The following is an 18549-nucleotide window of genomic DNA, read 5'->3' as shown; positions in this document are numbered from 1 at the left end:
CTGGTCCTCGTTTTGGATCGGCGGGGCTCAGATGTGGTTCTGACGCGATAGCCAAATGACGTTCCATAAAACGATGGCAGGACGCTGAGAGCGGGAGAGGGATTTCTGGCCGCCAGGGAAGACGGGAACGTCAGCGGCGTAGCTGTGGACGGATAACGTGTTTTGACTGAGAGTTTGAGATCAGGAGCTTTGTGAGAACCTCTGTTAGATGTGGTTCTCCTATATACGCCTTCAGTCTTCTCTGTAAAGTCATATTCTTGCTCGTCCTCTGCAATACTTAAAGATCGGCCCGCGTCGCATTGATTCTCTATGATTTCGTGTTGTCTGTTGTCACCCGTGACGTCTTGGGGACGTCTTTCCTCAGTCAGGTCATTCTCAAAAGTTACCTCGGGAGTGTCGTTCTCCCAGGTGTCTGTAAGATCATACCGCATGTCGTCTGTGAAACCGTTTTGTCCTTCGTCTGCCGTTTCATCGACGGTGATGTCTTGTTTTTGGCTCTCCGTGGCGATGTCGGGCTCGGCGACGTCTCGCGCCTCTGAGCTGCTTATAAGGAAAACAAACTGTCAACGCTTTTGAGGGAAAAAGGTGGAAAACAACGTTTCTTGTTTAACCTAAAAGAAACTTCCAGCCAAGTTACACGCGAGGCATGTGCGCTATATTTGTTCGCAGATTAAAAGCCTGCTTGTCTTCAGGGCAAAATCATTTCGCGGCATATTACTTTAGAAACGTTGGGGTTTCGGGTGTCCAGACGTCATAAAGAGAGTGATTACATCCTAGGCTAAGTAAACCAGAAATCCCTTCTCGTTTGCTGCACCCTGGAGACCTATGTTCAGAGAAACGAGTTTTGCTAGCCTGGAACATGAGCGAAACCTGCAAATACCGAATGTGAAATGATATTAGCAGGCCGACCTACAGCTGTATCACAGCTGCTATGATACTGAGATACAGAACAACTGAAAGTATTCAGTGCACAGGGTAGTCATGGGAAACTGAAAACACGTACGTGAAAAACTGTCCATTGTAATTCGAGCGGATTGGAGAACTTACACGCTATTAGCTCTGAAAATGCTTCGAGCGGGACCCTCGGTCCTGGCCGAATGAATAGCCTGTATCACAGGACCTCAGTGGGACCTCCTCACAGACCTACCTTGACGACAGCCTCGCAGCTTAGTAATGTCTGTTGGGAGCAGTCGTTGGGTTCATCTGCGAGCATCAGGTTAATGCCGTTCCTAGCATGCGTTACGCTAGTCTGGCCTCCTCTATTGTGAGTCTCCATGGAAGTGAGAACATCACACTGTCACCAGCTGAATGCCAGACGCTAACCACACGGCTCACAATGACATTTAATACGGCCTCGGCGGCACACAGGACCCATCATATCACTCATGAAGCCTCATTAACCGCTCAAAGGGACGGATGAACGGTGCCGTTATTTCTAGCGTTTGAATACCTATTTGGTTTCGTGTAGTTTTTAAAGTACATAAAGTACAACATGTTCTCATTTCCAAGGCATCTGATACCGCTGCATGTTTAACAGACAGGCTGTCAATGAGAAACATTTGCTGCGTAGCAAACCATTTTTTTTATAGTTGTATAACAACCACAGAGTTACTACAAATACCATGGCTAAACTATGGTTAGCGGAGCAAAACCAGTTTTGGTTAATTTGTGGTTGCCATATTTCAACTACAGTAACTTTGGTTTTTTGGTTTTATTTGTAGTACAACCACAGTTAATTTTTGTAAGGGGTATTTTTTGTTGGCCAACTAAGAAATTAGCATCACTCTGGTTTCCTCCACAAAAATCCCAGAAAATAACCTCATTGACCAACAAACTACAATCTATGATTCTTACAAAAATGTAATGTTCAGTGTCCCCAACAACATTCAGCTGCTACTCGTTAGCCATCATTTTTCAATGCAAGTATCTAACATAAAATAAATACCTTACGCTTGTAGCCTATTAACCACTGACCTTATTTAAGGCACTCTTGCTACCTCGTTTTTTGGCGTTCTAGTCCACAAAAACACAGGGGATTTTATTGTCATGAATTTACGTTTGGGGAATAATTATGCCACCGTGACAAGATGTTGAGGTTGATCATCTAACCAACAATATTTAACTCAATATTCACGTGTAAAGTACACTCTCATCTGGAGAGATGGAGGGAATTTGCTCATTTGCATTTAAAGTGATGCACACAAAAACAGCTCTTTATTTTTAGGCATGTCAAAAATATGCCAATTTCCAAATGATATAATAAATGGTCCGTTGGGTATTTTGAGCTAAAACTTCACAGGCATTCTGGGGACTCTCTTTTTGAAGTTGTAGACCTAGCTTTAAAACTTTTTTACCTGTTTTCCTGTCCGGGTGCTGTTTCTTCTCTCGGCTCCTGCGGCTGATATGACGAAGGCAGGTAGAGATGGAGTAATGGGGTTAGACTGAGATTCTCCTCATCGGTAAAATGTTGAGGTCTCTCTTGAAGGATGTTTTGGTCATCTTTTCTTCTCCAGAGAATCTTACATATGGGGGTTTCTCCATAAAGAAAGAGATTCTTGAGAATTAGTGTGGGAGAAATGGACTTTGAAAATGATCTTTAAATTTGCTGCCCATGTTTTTTGTCTTATAATCATTCAACACTATTTACTCTGAGAAGGAGAACATAGCAACAATGTTCTTCTGCTGGTTTATAACAGTCCTTCGTGATGACAAACAACCCCGTATAAAACTGTCAGTGTTGAATCTCAGGAGAAATACATTTCTGTAGAAGTCAGTTTTGTATTTTCAGCATTTAATTGTGTTTTATTTTAGGAACATTTCAATTTAAGAAGAAAAAGAAAAAAAGTAAAAAGCACATTTCCTGCACCAAGACGTTATATCAATATAGAAATAGTTTATAGTTTATATTTAACATATTCAAACAAATCAATTTATTTTTTATGTCAAATGCAAAATGTAATGTTACGCAGAATAATTATTTTAGTTTCTTTATCCAAGCAGATTTGGTGAAATATATAAATGTCTTATAAAGATAATATAAAGGCTGGATATTTGTAATAAAAAAGCTAACATTAATATTATTATTATTATAGATTTTTTAATGGTTTCTGCTTTCAAGTCCTCTTTCCATAATATCACTTTATCCAATTAAAATAAATGAAAAAAAAAGTTGTCATGTCTGAATCAGGACATAAATAAGCACAGATTAAGTTTAAACAAATATATTGGTGTATTTTGATGTGAGAGGATAACAAGGGACTATTTTTACCAGAGGAAACATTACTATGAACTATGGAATGCTATTTTGGATAGAAGTGCTGTTTTAAAAATAAAATACTAATGCTAATACTAAAATACTAATAAAATAATGTGTATCTAGTGGATTACTTTTAGATTATTGTGCTGTTTGCATCATCTGTTTGGACTCATTCTGACGGCACCCATTCACTGCAAGAGGATTCGTTGGTGAGCAAATGACTTAAAGCTACATTTCTCCCCACCTGTTGCGATGAAGACACAAAATCATGTTTTGGGTGGTCTGAGGGGCAAAAAGAGTTCCATTTGTGCTTTTAGTGGTTTAATAAACAGGCCTCACACAGAGAGATACTGAAGTGTTTCTCAGCGGTACCTGGTGTGCTCAGTGCTCGGCGTCCCCTCTCATTCTCCAGGGGGACAGTGGAGGGCCGGTGACTTGAATCCGGCGGGACTCTCCGTCTGTGAATACCGCTCCGCGCTCTTTCTCTCTCCCCTGTTCTTTTTATCACAGTGTATGCATCCCATATTTTCAGCTCGCTCTTTGTTTCGACACAGTCTCTACCGCTTTCCTGTTCTCCTGCAGAGGTGGATTGAGCTCTGTCTTTCTCGTCTTTATGGGGTGACGTTGTGGAGCAGTTGGAGGGTCGTGGTGACAGGACACATCGCACTCCACATGCTGTGAGAACATAAACACAGATCTTGATTAATAGACTTTAAAAGGCTTTAACTGCACCCGCTTCCAGCAACAGCTGAATCTAGGCAAATTTGTTAACTGTTAAGTAGCTGAATGATAAGCAGGATAATGTGCCGTTATATGGTTATTACTGCAAAATAAACCTCTTTAATATGATCACTCTTATGGGTTTTATTTTGCGGTAATCACCAGCTCAATGTGCAATATCCATTTCTCGCTTAGAAAGTGACGAATAATAGAAGGCAATCACTGAAGTATTGAAAACAAGTGAATTATTATATTATTATTATTATTATTGTAATCTTCCTATTATTATGCATATCTGTTTGCTTGGTTTGTTTATTTGTGAGTTTAGTTAATTTGTTAATCCAATATAATAAATGAATTATATATTAATAATTATATATATATATATATATATATATATATATATATATATATATATATATATATATATATATATATATATATATAATATTAATAATCAATAATTGGTAATGTGCAATGTGCAATTTAAAATGTATTTAAACACATTGCAAACAGATACTAGTGTCAGTATAATATGTAAAAATATAATATAAAGAACTTCTATATAATTATTCTATATAATTAATAATATTAATAATAATAAATAATTGGTCATGTGCAGGACATAATGTTTTAAACACATTACAACCAGAAACTTATGGTTAATATTTGGTTATTTATTTGATGGATATTTGATGGATAATGAATAGTATGTTTTGAACGCATTCTAAATAGAGATACTCAAATCAGAGATACTTCTGGTAATATTTAATAATACGTAATATAATACAGAGTTCAATACATCTGTTTAAATGGTGTGTACAAAATCTGTGTAATGCAGTGTTTAAATACATATTTAAATCCTTTGCTCAACATTTTGCTCAGATTTTAGAGAAGCATTGACAAACCACCTATGAGCAGCGCTTTTTTGGCTGTGAATGCTTTCCTGGCGTTTTTTTCCGAGAGGTTTCTTGAGTCTCTAAGAGACCTCCCCTGAAGCATGCTGTTGCTATAGGCACCGGTGTTTGGAGAAGATGATCCATGTTGATGTACTGGAAATGTTTTAAGAGGTGGGACCCCTCTCTGGTTTGTGACTTGGAGCTGTAGTCTTTGTTTGACTATGGAGTTCCGTGCCATGGAGCCTGCTGTCGTGATGGGTGCCGTGCGCTCTCAGACTTCTCACGGGACAGGGACGCATCGCATGGTTCGGCCCATTTCTGTTCACGGGTCAACATGGGGCACCTCACTGAATCGAATGCGATTGCTTACAGTTACACCTACAGAAAGAAGAAGAACGACAGAGAAACATAGTCAGTTATAAACACAAATCATGCGTTAGGTCATTTCTGTCATGTGTCTTTTGAACTGTGTGAAGTAACTTTAACAAAATGACTATGCCCTTAAGGACTAATTATGCTTTCAAAAATATGTTCTGTTCAAGCTCAGCTTTAATAATGAAAACTCGATTATTTACACGACGGAAAGAAAAACATGATTCGATTTAAGATAGAAGAATAGAAGAAATAGAAGAATGCACCCATTGATATTATTTAATTACCTTTGAAATTCGATTTTTACTTTTAATTGAGAATTCATTATCATACCAATTTCTATAATATTTCTAATGGGTTGGATTGTACATAGTGTTTAAAGGGGAAAAAAAAAACCTTTCCATTGCATCGAGAAAGTTTGTGTTTGTTTTTGAAACATCTGAATGCAAACGCAAAGCTGGTCATGAAAACTCTGAAATACCATTTTTGTGTATTTGCAAAAATTTGCGTTCGCATTGACTGCATTTTTCAATGTTTCGAGTTTGTTTGCATCTTTGTACGTGTCCACTTCACAGATATTTAGTTGCGCAAGTGAATGCTTTTTCAAGAGAATGCTGATTGAGAAACTTAAATGTTTTTTGTTTTTTTTTATATTTCAATGCATTTGCGAGTGAGCACAAGTTTCTTTGTGTTAATGCAGAACTCACATTTTTTTAAAAGTCGAATGCCACATAAACAATAATTGATTATGAAAAGGAAAGACATGTGGAGGACTATCTGAAATGCTTAACTTATAAAAAGTACATTTTTCGTGTTGCAGATTAGTGCAGCACTCACTCGTGACAAAAATGACATTAGATGAAGCGTAATTGTATTGCTGTAATATAATGCTCGCTAAAACGCTCTACATTTTAAAATGTTGTGGGTTTAGTATTTGATCTTATATATGAAGACATGCGGTAGAATGAGGAATGGCTCGTCTAAGCCGGGATTATCTGTCAGTGTGTGCCAGCATGACTCATTTAAGGAATGCAGATCACAGCTGCATCTGCTGTACGTAACCCATGTGTTCTCCGAGTCCAACCCTCTCGCTCAGCGTTTTGATGTTTTATGATTTTGGACAGTCAGTTAAGCTGTAATCCCATGATGAAAAGGCTTTTGGATGGCATATGGAATGTGAGGTCAACGGTGCACCAATAAGGGCATCGCCATTAGTCTATAATTAACTCATCGTGTGAAGTTTTAATTTTCCCCACGTTGCAGCAAGACCTTCAGACAAGCTTTAGGCAATTAACTATATTCCTAGTCATTTTATGCCGAACGCGATCGAGAGCGGTTATGCAAGATTGTGAGCGTGCATCCATATGCTCATCATATAAACAGACGTTTATGAAGGCTTAAATTGCGTAACACTTTTTTTGTTTCAAGGCGTCCTTATTACATGTTGCATGTGCTCACAATTCTAACAACAAAAAACTATATATAATTACACACGAGCAACCCTAAGCCAAACCCTTAATCTAACCATAACCATAGAGTGTGTTAGTTAATATTAGTTATTACTTAAATGGGCAGTATTGTAACACTGTAACATGGACACCTTAAAAAAAGTGTTACTGAAAACTAGTGTACTTAAGTGAGAATTGAATGATTGTTGTTTGCAATTTAAAAAAATGTATTTAATAAATTTAAATCCCTGCTGAATGCATGCGATTAGTTGTACTTGAGAGCGTTTTTGACTAATCTTTGTGTGTCACTTCATTATTATTTATTTTGTCTTTGAAATATGGTTGAACTGTGGATTGACAAGCATAGATCATATCTATTGAAACTTGTTTCGATATTTAAATATTTGTAAGCACGCATTAATGATGGAGCTGATATTTAGTACATTGAAATATGCATTAATTTTAAATGTAATATAGTTTAACAAGACAATTCAATTTATTAATGTGCATATGCATATATTATATGAACAAATACGTTTAATTTGGATTCTGAAAGCACTAAAATGCATACAAGTGGACATTTAGTACATTTAAGTGTGCTTTATTCTCCCTAGGGTTTAGTTGAAATCATTTCCTGACTTACTTTGTTTACACAAGCAACCAGAAGCTAAGTTTGACAATGTATCTAGTCTGTGATGTTCAAAACTAGAGGAAATACGCGGAGAAGGGCCCTCATTATGTCCTTCTCAAGCTCCCGCAAAATACACATCTGTAACATCTGCAAATCCTTAAATGATGCCCCAACCAGAGAGATACATACATTCTCTTTCATGTGGCCCAACCCTGAAAAGGGATCGTTCACGAAAACCCCTCCGGTTCCTTTGAGAAAACGTGTAGGAAGATTTCCTCACAGGCTTCAGTGGGTTGTTCTCTTACCTGCCCGTAAAGTTCAGCTCCAAAGCGGTTCTTCTGCTGTTAAAGTCCAGTTCAAAAGTGTAGATGTCTCTTTGTTGAAGGTCGGACCATCTTTGGAGTTTCCTAGGGAACTTGCAGCTTTGGTTTGTGGTTTGTTTAGAGTCTGGTGTCAGAGGTGAATGAGCGAGACCTATTATGTAGTCAGTGGATACGACAACAAAACCTATGAGCTCTATGTAATTATGCGTCTCAGTGTTAAACCAGGGCACCGTTTCAAATACGAGCGCTCAGCCTTTCCACGATTTCTTTTCTGATTTCGCTCCAGACAAATGTGCTCGCATGTGCAGCGTGATTGATCCGTGCATCTGTAATGCACATTCGGCTCATTTTGTCATTCAAAAGCTGTAGTGAACTGCGAAAACACCATCTAAAGATTGTGAAACACAGATGGATTAACGTTCTGCTTCGCGTTCCCCTCCCCAGCCTCCCACCCATTGTTAAACTGTCAGGGCACGGTGATGGCTGCTAGCTACAGAAACGCATGTTTTAGATTTATAAGCATGTGTAGTCGGTCCAACAGCGTGTACCTTTGTTTCCAATAACAATAATGCTTGGTCCATCCATTGCAATTGCGAATAAGTGGCCTGATAGTCAGAAATTTTGATTTGGATGTTATCATAAGTCTACATTTCGGGACTCAAATGCCCTGTCTTTCTGTCAGCACACGGGCCGACGCGAGCCCCCGCGATGCTTTGGTGCCGCTGACTTGTGGTAACGTACGTTACCTTGCAGTTCAGGTGATGTAATGTCCATTGAGAGTATCCTTGCAAAACAAGTTTGAATAGTTGAACTGGAGCATGGCTTTAAATTTTGGCATTTCAGCTAGCAAGTATAATAAAATCACTCTGTCTGATGGGTTTTACAATGAGGGAAATGTGTTTTAATCATTTTAGGCTCTTGGTTATTGTTCTTTCAACACATATTTATGCATATGACCCTGGACCACAAGAAAAGTCTTAAGACACCGGGGGATAGTTGTAGCAATGGCCAAAAATACACTGTATGGGTCAAAATGATAGATTTTTATCATTAGGATATTAAGTAAAGATCATATTAAGTAAATGTCCTATAGTGAATATTGAAACTTGAGTTTTGATTAGAAATGTGCATTGGAAAGAACTTTGTTTGGACAAACGTAAAGGTGATTTTCTCAGTATTTCGATTTTTTTGCACCCTCCAGATTCCAGATTTTCAAATAGTTTAATCTCGGCCAAATATTGCCCTGCTGTCCTAACGGAACATACATCAATGAAAAGCTTGTTTGTTCAGCTTTCAGATGATGTGTAAATCTCAATTTAAAAAAAAAAATACACATGGTTTTATAGTCCAGGGTCACGTAATGTGTATATAAACCAAAATGAGGGAAAAATATTGTACATTTTTTCATTGTGCTCTTTGTATAAAGACAACATTCCAGACATTAGCCAACTATAACATTAACATCATAAAGCGAACGTCTCGGCATATTATGGGTTTACACTTTATCCGTTGACAGACGGGGGTCCGGTTTTTGATTTACATCAAGAGCTCTTTCTCTTCTCCGTTTTTCTATTGATTTTCACATACGGAGCCAAGCTTGCTGTTATATAAACACGCTATCATGTGTATTAGCAGAACCATGTTGCATTGAAATTTCCCCTAGCAGTGAAAACAGATACTAACCTTTCAGTGATCTTTGTTATTTTAGCAGTAAAGCTTGATAACATGCGTTCGTTTTAATGCGATTTGCTTGGTGTTGCTTGTGTTGGACGATATCAACGAGAACCCAGTGTTGTACGGTTTATGCTGACTGTCTCATTCTTGCTCTACATTTGGATCAAAGAAGACAGCTGACGATGGATTCGCCGAGGGAAGTCCCGGGGTAAGGAATGCAATGAACGCTCACTATATCGACTTCAATATCATCTCAAAAAATGGTTCGGTGCTGTAAAAATTCAAGCAGCACTTATTACAGCCTGGGGGTTAAGAATTATGAACGTCCATTTCATTCAACACTCAGTTTGAGGTCTAAAACACATCGGCTCCATTGACTGACCTCCTTGAATAGATTTAACATTCAATATGTTCAGGCTCAGAAAGGAGCTCGTAAGCCATATAACAGTGTTTCGTATTCCTGCCCTAAAGCTTCAAGGGACATGGGAATGGGAAACACTCGACCGAAGGTTTTCAAACTTACTTGTTAAAGAAGTAAAGATACTGAATGGCTCGCACTAGACCACTATTAAGTTTCATTTCGTGCAGTCTAATCCATTTACAGCTGTGATGAAATCTGAAACTAGTAGGATTTAGAATATTGTTGCATTATGTTTATGAATATTTGGGTCATGCCATTGCCTTTTAGACAGAAAAAAAAAAAAAAAAAAAAAAAAATATATATATATATATATATATATATATATATATATATATATATATATATATATATATATATATATATTCTCTAAAATATTTTTTACATTTAGCCAATACAATATTTACCAAATATTTAAAATATTTAAATATTTAACAAAACTGTTTCCATTGCTCATATTTTTAGTTCTCAATTTCAGTTTGCACAATTTGAAGAGTAATGGTCTTCTCAAGAGATATACTAGGTGTTTGTGAAAAATAAATTAATAAAAAGTGAATGGGCCAGATTGACTATGTTAGAGTTAGAGCGCAAATCTATAAAAGCGCAGATGGAAGGAATATCCTTCCTTTTTGGGTGATTTATTAACGATGCGAACATTAAAGGACACAGACACAGCTGGAACATTTCCACAGCGACCAGCACAATCTACAAGAAGCAGTGCAAATGCAAAAAAATGCATGCTTTTTTGCACGTAATGGTGCAAATACCAGTAATTTGACAAGTGCAAACATTAGCGAATAGAGTTGCATGATTAATTTGAATATTCTCCTCCAATAAAGTGCATATACATGTGGGATGAGGGTGAGGTAATGAGCTTTCATTGTTGTGGGGAATATCACTTTATTCCAACAGATACACTGTTATCAGGTCTTAGAAAGCTGCCAGTGAAAAAGTACAGTCCAGTTTCTCTCACTTTCAGAAATTCATATTGCATATCTATCATCATTTGGATCACTAGATACAGGCCCTGCTTTCAAACATACGAGGTTTATTATGACAGAAGCATTTTAACATTGTTTGAAGCTGGCTTTTGAGCAGCGTTGAAGATGAAGTAGCCGTCTTTGGCTAAGTGGAACATATTTAATAAACAGCACAGGAACAGCACATATTTCAAGTTGTCACATTGTTGTAAGTTACGCTTGTTCACATTTATCTTCTCAGCAACCTCGGGCAGTGGCTCCTTTAACAAAACAAAAAAAAAATCATATTCGCTACAATTGGCAGCATATAAATGCAAAACAGATGTAAGAATAAGTTCGCTTTATGGCTCTTCCGTGGCTTTTCCCACTCATTAAGACAAACCATGGAATGACAATGAACTGAAGGCCTATGTACCCTCTTTCTAAATAACGCTCTGTGCTCCTGGATTCAGAGATGCTGCTATTTCCTTCATAAAAACCCAACAGGCAATTCCTTGGAATGAGCGTCTAGGAATTTGCACCAGATCCGTGTCTTTTACAAGTCAAATGGAGTCGTGCCCCGCCAACATCTGCTCTGTGGAAGACAACAGTAAATCCTTTTTAATATTGTCTCTTTATGTTTCTATCCAACACGTGGAGATACTGCTGTCCACCCCGGCCTGCTCGAGAAGATGTGCGAGCAAAATAGTTTCGGAGATTTGTATGTTTGCAAAATGAGCCGGACAAGCTGTATCAGTTCCACTGGTTTTATGCCATTTTGGACTTTATTGTTAAAGGAATAGTTCATCCACCACAATGTTTCATAGAAGCCATTTACCTGACTTGAGTGGTGTATTTAAAGTCTTCCAAAATCATACAGTATAGCTTTAAGGAGGAAACAGACCAAAATGTAAAGTAAAATTAAATATAGAATATTTATGAATTATATGCTGTTATAAGATGTTATAAGACTTCAGAAGACTTGAAATATAATGCAAAAACTATATGTATCACTTGCATGATACTTATGGTGTGTCACTTTGAAGCTTAATTAAAAAAAAGAAAATACAAAGTAATAATGAATATTAATATATTTTACTATATTTTTAACATTGATAATATATTATATATATAAATATATATATGCTAAATGCTATATATATATATATATATATATATATATATATATATATATATATATATATATATATATATTTAATTTAAAATTTAAAACTTTAAAAAATATATATATATATATTTTAAATTGTATTTATTTACTTTATGCAAATTAATATATTAAAAGATAAAAATCTATCTTAATACAAATATTTTTTTCCAGTAACAGCCAGCAATTTAATTATAATTAATGTATTTTTATATGCTTTTAATTGTATATTTTTGTTTTGTTATTTTGAAAATATTCACGTTTCTAGATACGTTTCTCATTTTACTTTGCTCTTAAAACTTAAAATCGCTTCGCAAAGAACTGGTAAAGTTTTCAAAAACCTCTCAAGAAGACAGAAAGCCTTACAGAATTTGAAAGAGAGTGTAAGCAAATGACATTCATTTTTGGCTATTCTTTCCGTACTCTCTCCAACTCCACAAGCATCAACCTTCTCAGACTCAGTTCCGGGTGATAGCACAGTTTGCTTTTCGAAACCTTCCCTCTCACCCCTTGTTTGCATTGGCGCAGCATCTGAATCTCATTGGCTTCAAAGTCAGTTGCAGAACGAGGCGTAGCAATCAGTTACAATGCGAGCCACGAGCGTCAGAGATGCGGGCCGATCTGATTTCACAACATACGGCATCACCTGTTCTCGAGCGCATCGCTCATCCCAGAGTATCCCGCTCAGACATCTGCAGCCAATTTATCATTCTCACATTAAACAGAGGATTTTTCAGATGCCTGAGTGAATCTGCTCTCAAAACCGTATCGCGCTGAATCCCGTTACATCACTCTCAGCATGTCGAAGAGAGAAATGTAATAGCAGACCCTATGGAGGGTTGGTTAATGTATTAATTCAATGTGTATTTGATTTTATGAGTTGAAACGTAGGGGAATTTGTCACTCAGGGACATTGCTACAAAATCATGTAATGAAAATGACCATCCGAATGCAAGTCAAGTTATCAAGTGATTAAATGTCTTTGTTTTACACCAGCATTCAGAAATGAATACTTGATCAAAAGATGAGATGGTTTTTTTATTCAACGATTTCTGAAGGGTCATGTGACACTGAACACTGAAGTAAATGATCATCACGGGAATAAATAGCATTTTAAAATATATTCAAACAGAACAGGTATTTTATACTGAAATTCATTTTTTAAGCATCACCGTTTTTGTATTTTTTTATCAAATAAATGCAGCATCGGTGAGTATAAAAGACCTGTTTCCAAACCGTTCCTAATCGCTTCATTTTCTTAATATTTGATCATTTTTTTACTGCTCAGATTTGGATGAAAAGCCACTAACTACTCAAAGAACTGTGCGTTTTTAAGGGGCGCTAATAGTGGAAATATTCAATAGTTTATATGTAAAATAAACACAATAAACTTTCCCGATGCCCACCCGCGAAACTCAACTCTCGGCTCAAACGAGCAATGCATCACGCGCATGAAAATAAACAAAAGCTGAAATAAGAAAATAGTTGCTCGTGTGTCATTTAAAAAACACAGTGGGCCGGATGAAGGCTTTTTATTTACGTAAGACCTCCGCCCTCTCTGAGCTTGTATCAGCATCACCTGGGGCATCGGCTGATGTCATCAGGCCTTTTTCTGAGAGGCTCTTTAAGGCATTAGTTATAATAATAAATATAAGTGCAAGTTATGGCTTCAGGTTACTGGGTTGTTTCCTCATGTTGGGTCTGGACAGGAACAGGGCCAGAACAGGAAACAAATGATTAGTGTTTTTGTCATATATTGTACACGCACTCTGACCTTGCATGAAAAATTCATCTTTAGTGATTGAATGTGTGAATTTTTATGTGTGAAAAAGCTCAAATTGATGCAATAATAATTCGTCAGTATCGGGTGCAATAAAACGCTAGCGCGTACTATTTATTGCTAGAGATCCAAGGTCGTTTAAAAAGCTGTCCAAAAACGCAAGTAAAATAATGCTTTTTTATTAAAATATCGGTGGTGCCCAAGAGAATAAAAGAATGATTCTAGCTAAATTTTTTTGTTTTATGGCAGAGCACATACCCTTGGGGTCTGCTGTTGTTGACAACAGCCTTTTCATAAGTATTTTCCCAATGCTTCGAGCGAACGATATGTTTAGATATGATTTTCGATTACTCGTGGCTTCCAGGCAACTGGAATCTCCTTCATCTAGAGAGAGAGCGAGAAACATATCTCAACAGTCCACTGCTTTCCAAACCAATCTGCAGAGGAATAACATGCATTTCAGCAGCACTGCTGAGAGCCACACGTTCTCGTTTTATAATCTGTTATGTAAAACAAACAGTCCAAAGCTGCAACAACATTCATCTAAGATCTTGTTATAATTGAATTATAGCTCTAACACACACACACACACACACACACACACAAATAATGATTGCAATGGCAGGATATCGATTAATAAAGATTTAGTCTATACGGTTTCTTGTAAAAATACTATGTTATGACTTCTCTATAATGTATAATTTTGTAAACTATACATTTTAATGCTATCACATAATTAGCTCCATATTTGTGGATTTTTGTGATGTAGTAAACTTGCTCGGTAGCTCACCTGGTAAAGGGCTGCACTTTAATACAGAGCGCTCAGGTACGATTCAAATAAATCACTATAAAAGAGTTGAAACAAGCTAAGATGGTTTGGTCTTTTGTTAGGTTTAGGATAACCAGATGGATTAATTTTAAATATCAAATAATGTATACATATATTCCACTGATGACATGAGGCTAGTTTTGGCAAAAAGTGTGAATGGTCCCAAAGGTTCGAAAGAATAGCTCACATATTTTTTATAAGAAATAATGAACAATCAAATATCTAACAGCTTATTGCAGATTTTAATGTTTAAAAAAAATAAAGGCACACCTTTTCTGAAGACATTAGTGTGAGAAATACTAAGGATATTATGAGATATTATGCTTTTTTCAGTAGTGCTCGATGTATTTTTTATTGAATTTGTGCTTGTGAGAGTAACACAAATTCCACAGAGTGAACATTTGACACTGTATCGATAAAGGTGATGTGTTACATTTAAAAAAAATATATAAAATATTTGTATCTGTTATAAACTGCAGTTAATCGCATACAAAAGTTTTTGCTTATTTAATATATGTATAATATATATATTTATCATCTAATGTAATGTAAAAGTATATGTTGAATGCGTGTGTGCTTATATGCATGATAAATATACACAGTACACATACATATATTATGTAAACCAAAACTTTTATTTTGAATGTGATTAATCACAATTAATCATTTGATAGGACTACTATAATCCATTTGCAGTGTAAACGCTGTCTCTGTGGCACTATCAAAACATCTGTTTGTTTTTGTGATTGACCCAGCAACAGCTCAACCAATGCTCTCTGTTTGACTGACCAATGACAGCCCGTAGAAGTGTTCAGGGAAACCTGTTTGGAAATAGTCGCTCTTTTCACATTTGAACACATTTGGTGACACACTGAAACTACACACCTGGATCCACGTTTCATCCACATTGCTTATTGTATTAGCTGACTCTGGGACATTGATTAGAATATATCACCTCTTTATCATATGTTTATTGAGCTCGTTTGACCTCGTCACTCCCAGCGTGCTGAAAGAGATACTTTCACAGCTGAGTGACTTGAATCACAAGGTTTATTTACAGCATTACGTGAACTTCAGTGGTGCTGAACTCAGTCTGGACAGCACGCCAGAGTTGATTATTCTGGCGTTTGACAGCAAGCTTTGTGCGTGCATGTGTTTGCGCGGACGGATGGACGGATGGGTGATTGAGCATGTGTTTGCGTGCGCGAGGAGTGAGTATTTTTCTTGGCCGTTTGCCTCACCTTTCCTGGGTAACCCCGTCGCCACATTTTGTTACATGTTTTTGGTCTTTCAAGCGCCATTGCTCGCACTGCTGAATCAATAAAAATGTTGCTTTTGCGTCATTAAGTTTTATGTGTTTTGTCTTTTATGTTTCTCCTCTGGTGTGTCATCTGTCAGTGTATCTGGAAGTAATCTGTTGTGCCTGTGTTTGTAGATTTGTTACTTTTTACAGTACACGGCAAAAGTGGAATTTTCCTTTGGAAGGTACAAATTAGTTTTAATTGTGAAAATGTCCCTAGTCAAAAATAAGTTTTGCGAAATTGTAATAAAAGGCAGCTGAAGTGTAGTTAGAGTAGACTTTTGTGACTGTTTCTTCATACACTTTTAAAAAAGTAAAAAAAAAGTAAAAATAATAGATTAAAAAGTTTACTTTAAATGATATTGAATAATATTTTGTTGTGATAGAACAGATAGAATAACATTAAATGATATTTTGGCTATCATTAATACTTGTCAGTGCATTTAACCACATTTCAGACAATAGAAGTAATTCTGAAACTAATTGCATTTAATATGAATTTAAACTGTAATGCATTTGATTTTATTTAGAATGAACATGCAATTAAGGATTACATTGCATTGACTTTACACTTAATTATATTCTTTGTATTGCTTCATTCTTTATATTCAGTACTCTTTTTAAATAACCAGAGTTGTCTCACATTTATAGTAATGTCTTTTACCACAAAAATAATAATTTTTCATCTGTATAAAAACACACATTGCCACTACTTACCATGGGAAAAGACTTCTATTGCTTTCTGTCATAGATTTATTAAGTGGTAAAATGCTGCTTTGTGGCAAATATGCCCCTTGTGGTTTAGCCTATTAAGATGTATGTCTTTAGCTTCCTGTTCATGACCCCTCTTGTCATTTCTGTTTCCTCTCAGTTTGAGACTTTGAGCGCAGTAGTTAGACCTTGTGACTGTAGTTTACCTCACAGTCTGAACATGTTGAGCTTTTTCTGTCACAACGCGGGTCATTATTCTCTCTCTGGACTCCCTTCCCATGGATGACATTTACTCTGAATGAAGACAAACTACATTAATTCAGCTTCCTGTTGCAGCTGAAACTCTCAGCGCTGAGGTTGATGAGCGTCACACCAAGGCACACTCAAATACATCTGAGCAAGTCGAGCTATGATTCCCAGACATTTTCTGAGCCTGTGTCAAAAACAGCATGACTTGGGTCGGCCGTATTTCTTGTCATGGTCAGTATTTATGTTGGTCAATATTTCAGGCAGTGATGTATATGACGTGTACTCAAAGATTTATCTGGACATAAATCTCTCCTTTGTCATCATGAGTGGGACCTCTGAATTCCTCTGACTCTTCACATTTGACTCCATCGGTTCTAAAGACTGCATTGTGTTTTTAACAATGGCTTCCTACAGTGGCCCTTCACTGTGTGTGTGTGTGTGTGTGTGTGTGTCACAAGGGCTACTTCTTTGTTGATTAGGGCTGTTCATACAGTACCCCTCACATCCTGTTAGCAGATACTTACACACACGACAGGACACGCCAAATACATGCCATCTATTACTATAAAGTAAGAGTAAGAGTAAGGATCTAGCCTCTTCACTAATGTAATGGATGCTTTAAAATGTAATTATCATCATGTTAATTCATGTGATGAAGGATTTAGAAAATCAGACAGTAATCAGTGTTGAGTACTACCCTGATTAAGGTTAACCCTGACTTCTTTAAATGTTTGAAAAAGATTGAAAGAGAATCGTTTTGTAAATGGTTATTATGATTGAGAAAGAATCGTTTAGGATGAATTCACTGAAATGATTCATTAGAATGTTTCAGACTTTCCTAAACATCTAGGGTTAACTGATTCACTAGAATTATTCAGACCTGCACCGGGGGACTGTTCAGACAAATCTGATTAATTATCAAATCTGAATCTGAATAATTATTGTGATATCCCAATCAATGCCCCAAGAGAAAGAACAGTTTAGGATGAATCAATTCACTGGAATGACTTGGATTTCCAGCATTTTATAAGAGATATGGAATGGTTTAGGATAAAAAAAATGAAATGTAATAACTCAGAATTCAATGCAACCAATGCGAGAAATTACCCCCCCCCATAAGAATCATTTCTAACACCCCATAAAATAACTGTTTAGGATGAATTGGTTTAGTAGAATGATTCATATTTTCCAGCACTACATATGAAAGGAAGATTTATTTATTTTTTATTTTTTTGCAAAATCCTACTTACTAGATAAATGGATGTTCTAATGTTTTAATTACTAAACTACTCTCAGGCTACTGAGAGATGTCAGGTTTGAGTTAGTCTCTCTCCGATGTGGCTTTAAATCAGCTAATATAGCCTGTGTCAGACTTTACGCTTTTTCTTGTTTTGTTTTGATGGGTTTCCATAGAGGAATCAAGCCTCATACAAGTTCTCAGTATTGTAATGCATAAAATATGAATTGAGTCGCAGCCAAACAATTGCAAACGCAACTGCCAAATCAACGCTTATTTGCTGAGTGCTTGCGCAATTGAAGGACTTCTGGGGGCTTCTTGCAGTGCGATTGTCATAATTAGTTTCAATCCTCTTGTGGTCAGGCATCGTATTTTGTTTTGTATGCCTTAACCGCATTCAGAGAGCACTGAATTAAGGACCGCTGTGGAAAATAACCTCATTAAGATCCAATGAAATCAACAAAATCTAGTTATGCCTGTAGGTCAAAGGCTCTGGTGGGTAGGACTCGGAAATTCCCTTTTTTGAGCGAACAGTCATGTACGAAGAACTTGTCGATCATCTTGACATTTACTTCTTG

General features: G+C 36.6%; 1 protein-coding gene across 1 annotated transcript in view; it reads right to left on the bottom strand.

Moving 5' to 3' along the window:
• Positions 1 to 7765, bottom strand: part of LOC122350979 — an 8284-nt gene extending 519 nt beyond the window's left edge. The window contains exons 1-5 of the mRNA XM_043247779.1: positions 7632 to 7765; positions 4888 to 5253; positions 3629 to 3931; positions 2355 to 2535; positions 1 to 540 (exon numbers count right to left, since the gene is read on the bottom strand). The exon at positions 1 to 540 is cut by the window's left edge and continues 519 nt beyond it. Coding sequence (XP_043103714.1) covers positions 1 to 540; positions 2355 to 2535; positions 3629 to 3931; positions 4888 to 5113 — 1250 coding nt within the window. The 5' untranslated portion in view covers positions 5114 to 5253; positions 7632 to 7765. The remainder of the gene's footprint in view (positions 541 to 2354; positions 2536 to 3628; positions 3932 to 4887; positions 5254 to 7631) is intronic.
• Positions 7766 to 18549: the final 10784 nt, after the last annotated feature.

Source organism: Puntigrus tetrazona, chromosome 8, assembly GCF_018831695.1.
Source record: "Puntigrus tetrazona isolate hp1 chromosome 8, ASM1883169v1, whole genome shotgun sequence".
Classification (NCBI taxonomy): Eukaryota; Metazoa; Chordata; class Actinopteri; order Cypriniformes; family Cyprinidae; genus Puntigrus; species Puntigrus tetrazona.
Note: the sequence above shows the minus strand (reverse complement) of the source record. Positions and strands in the feature narration are given on the sequence as shown.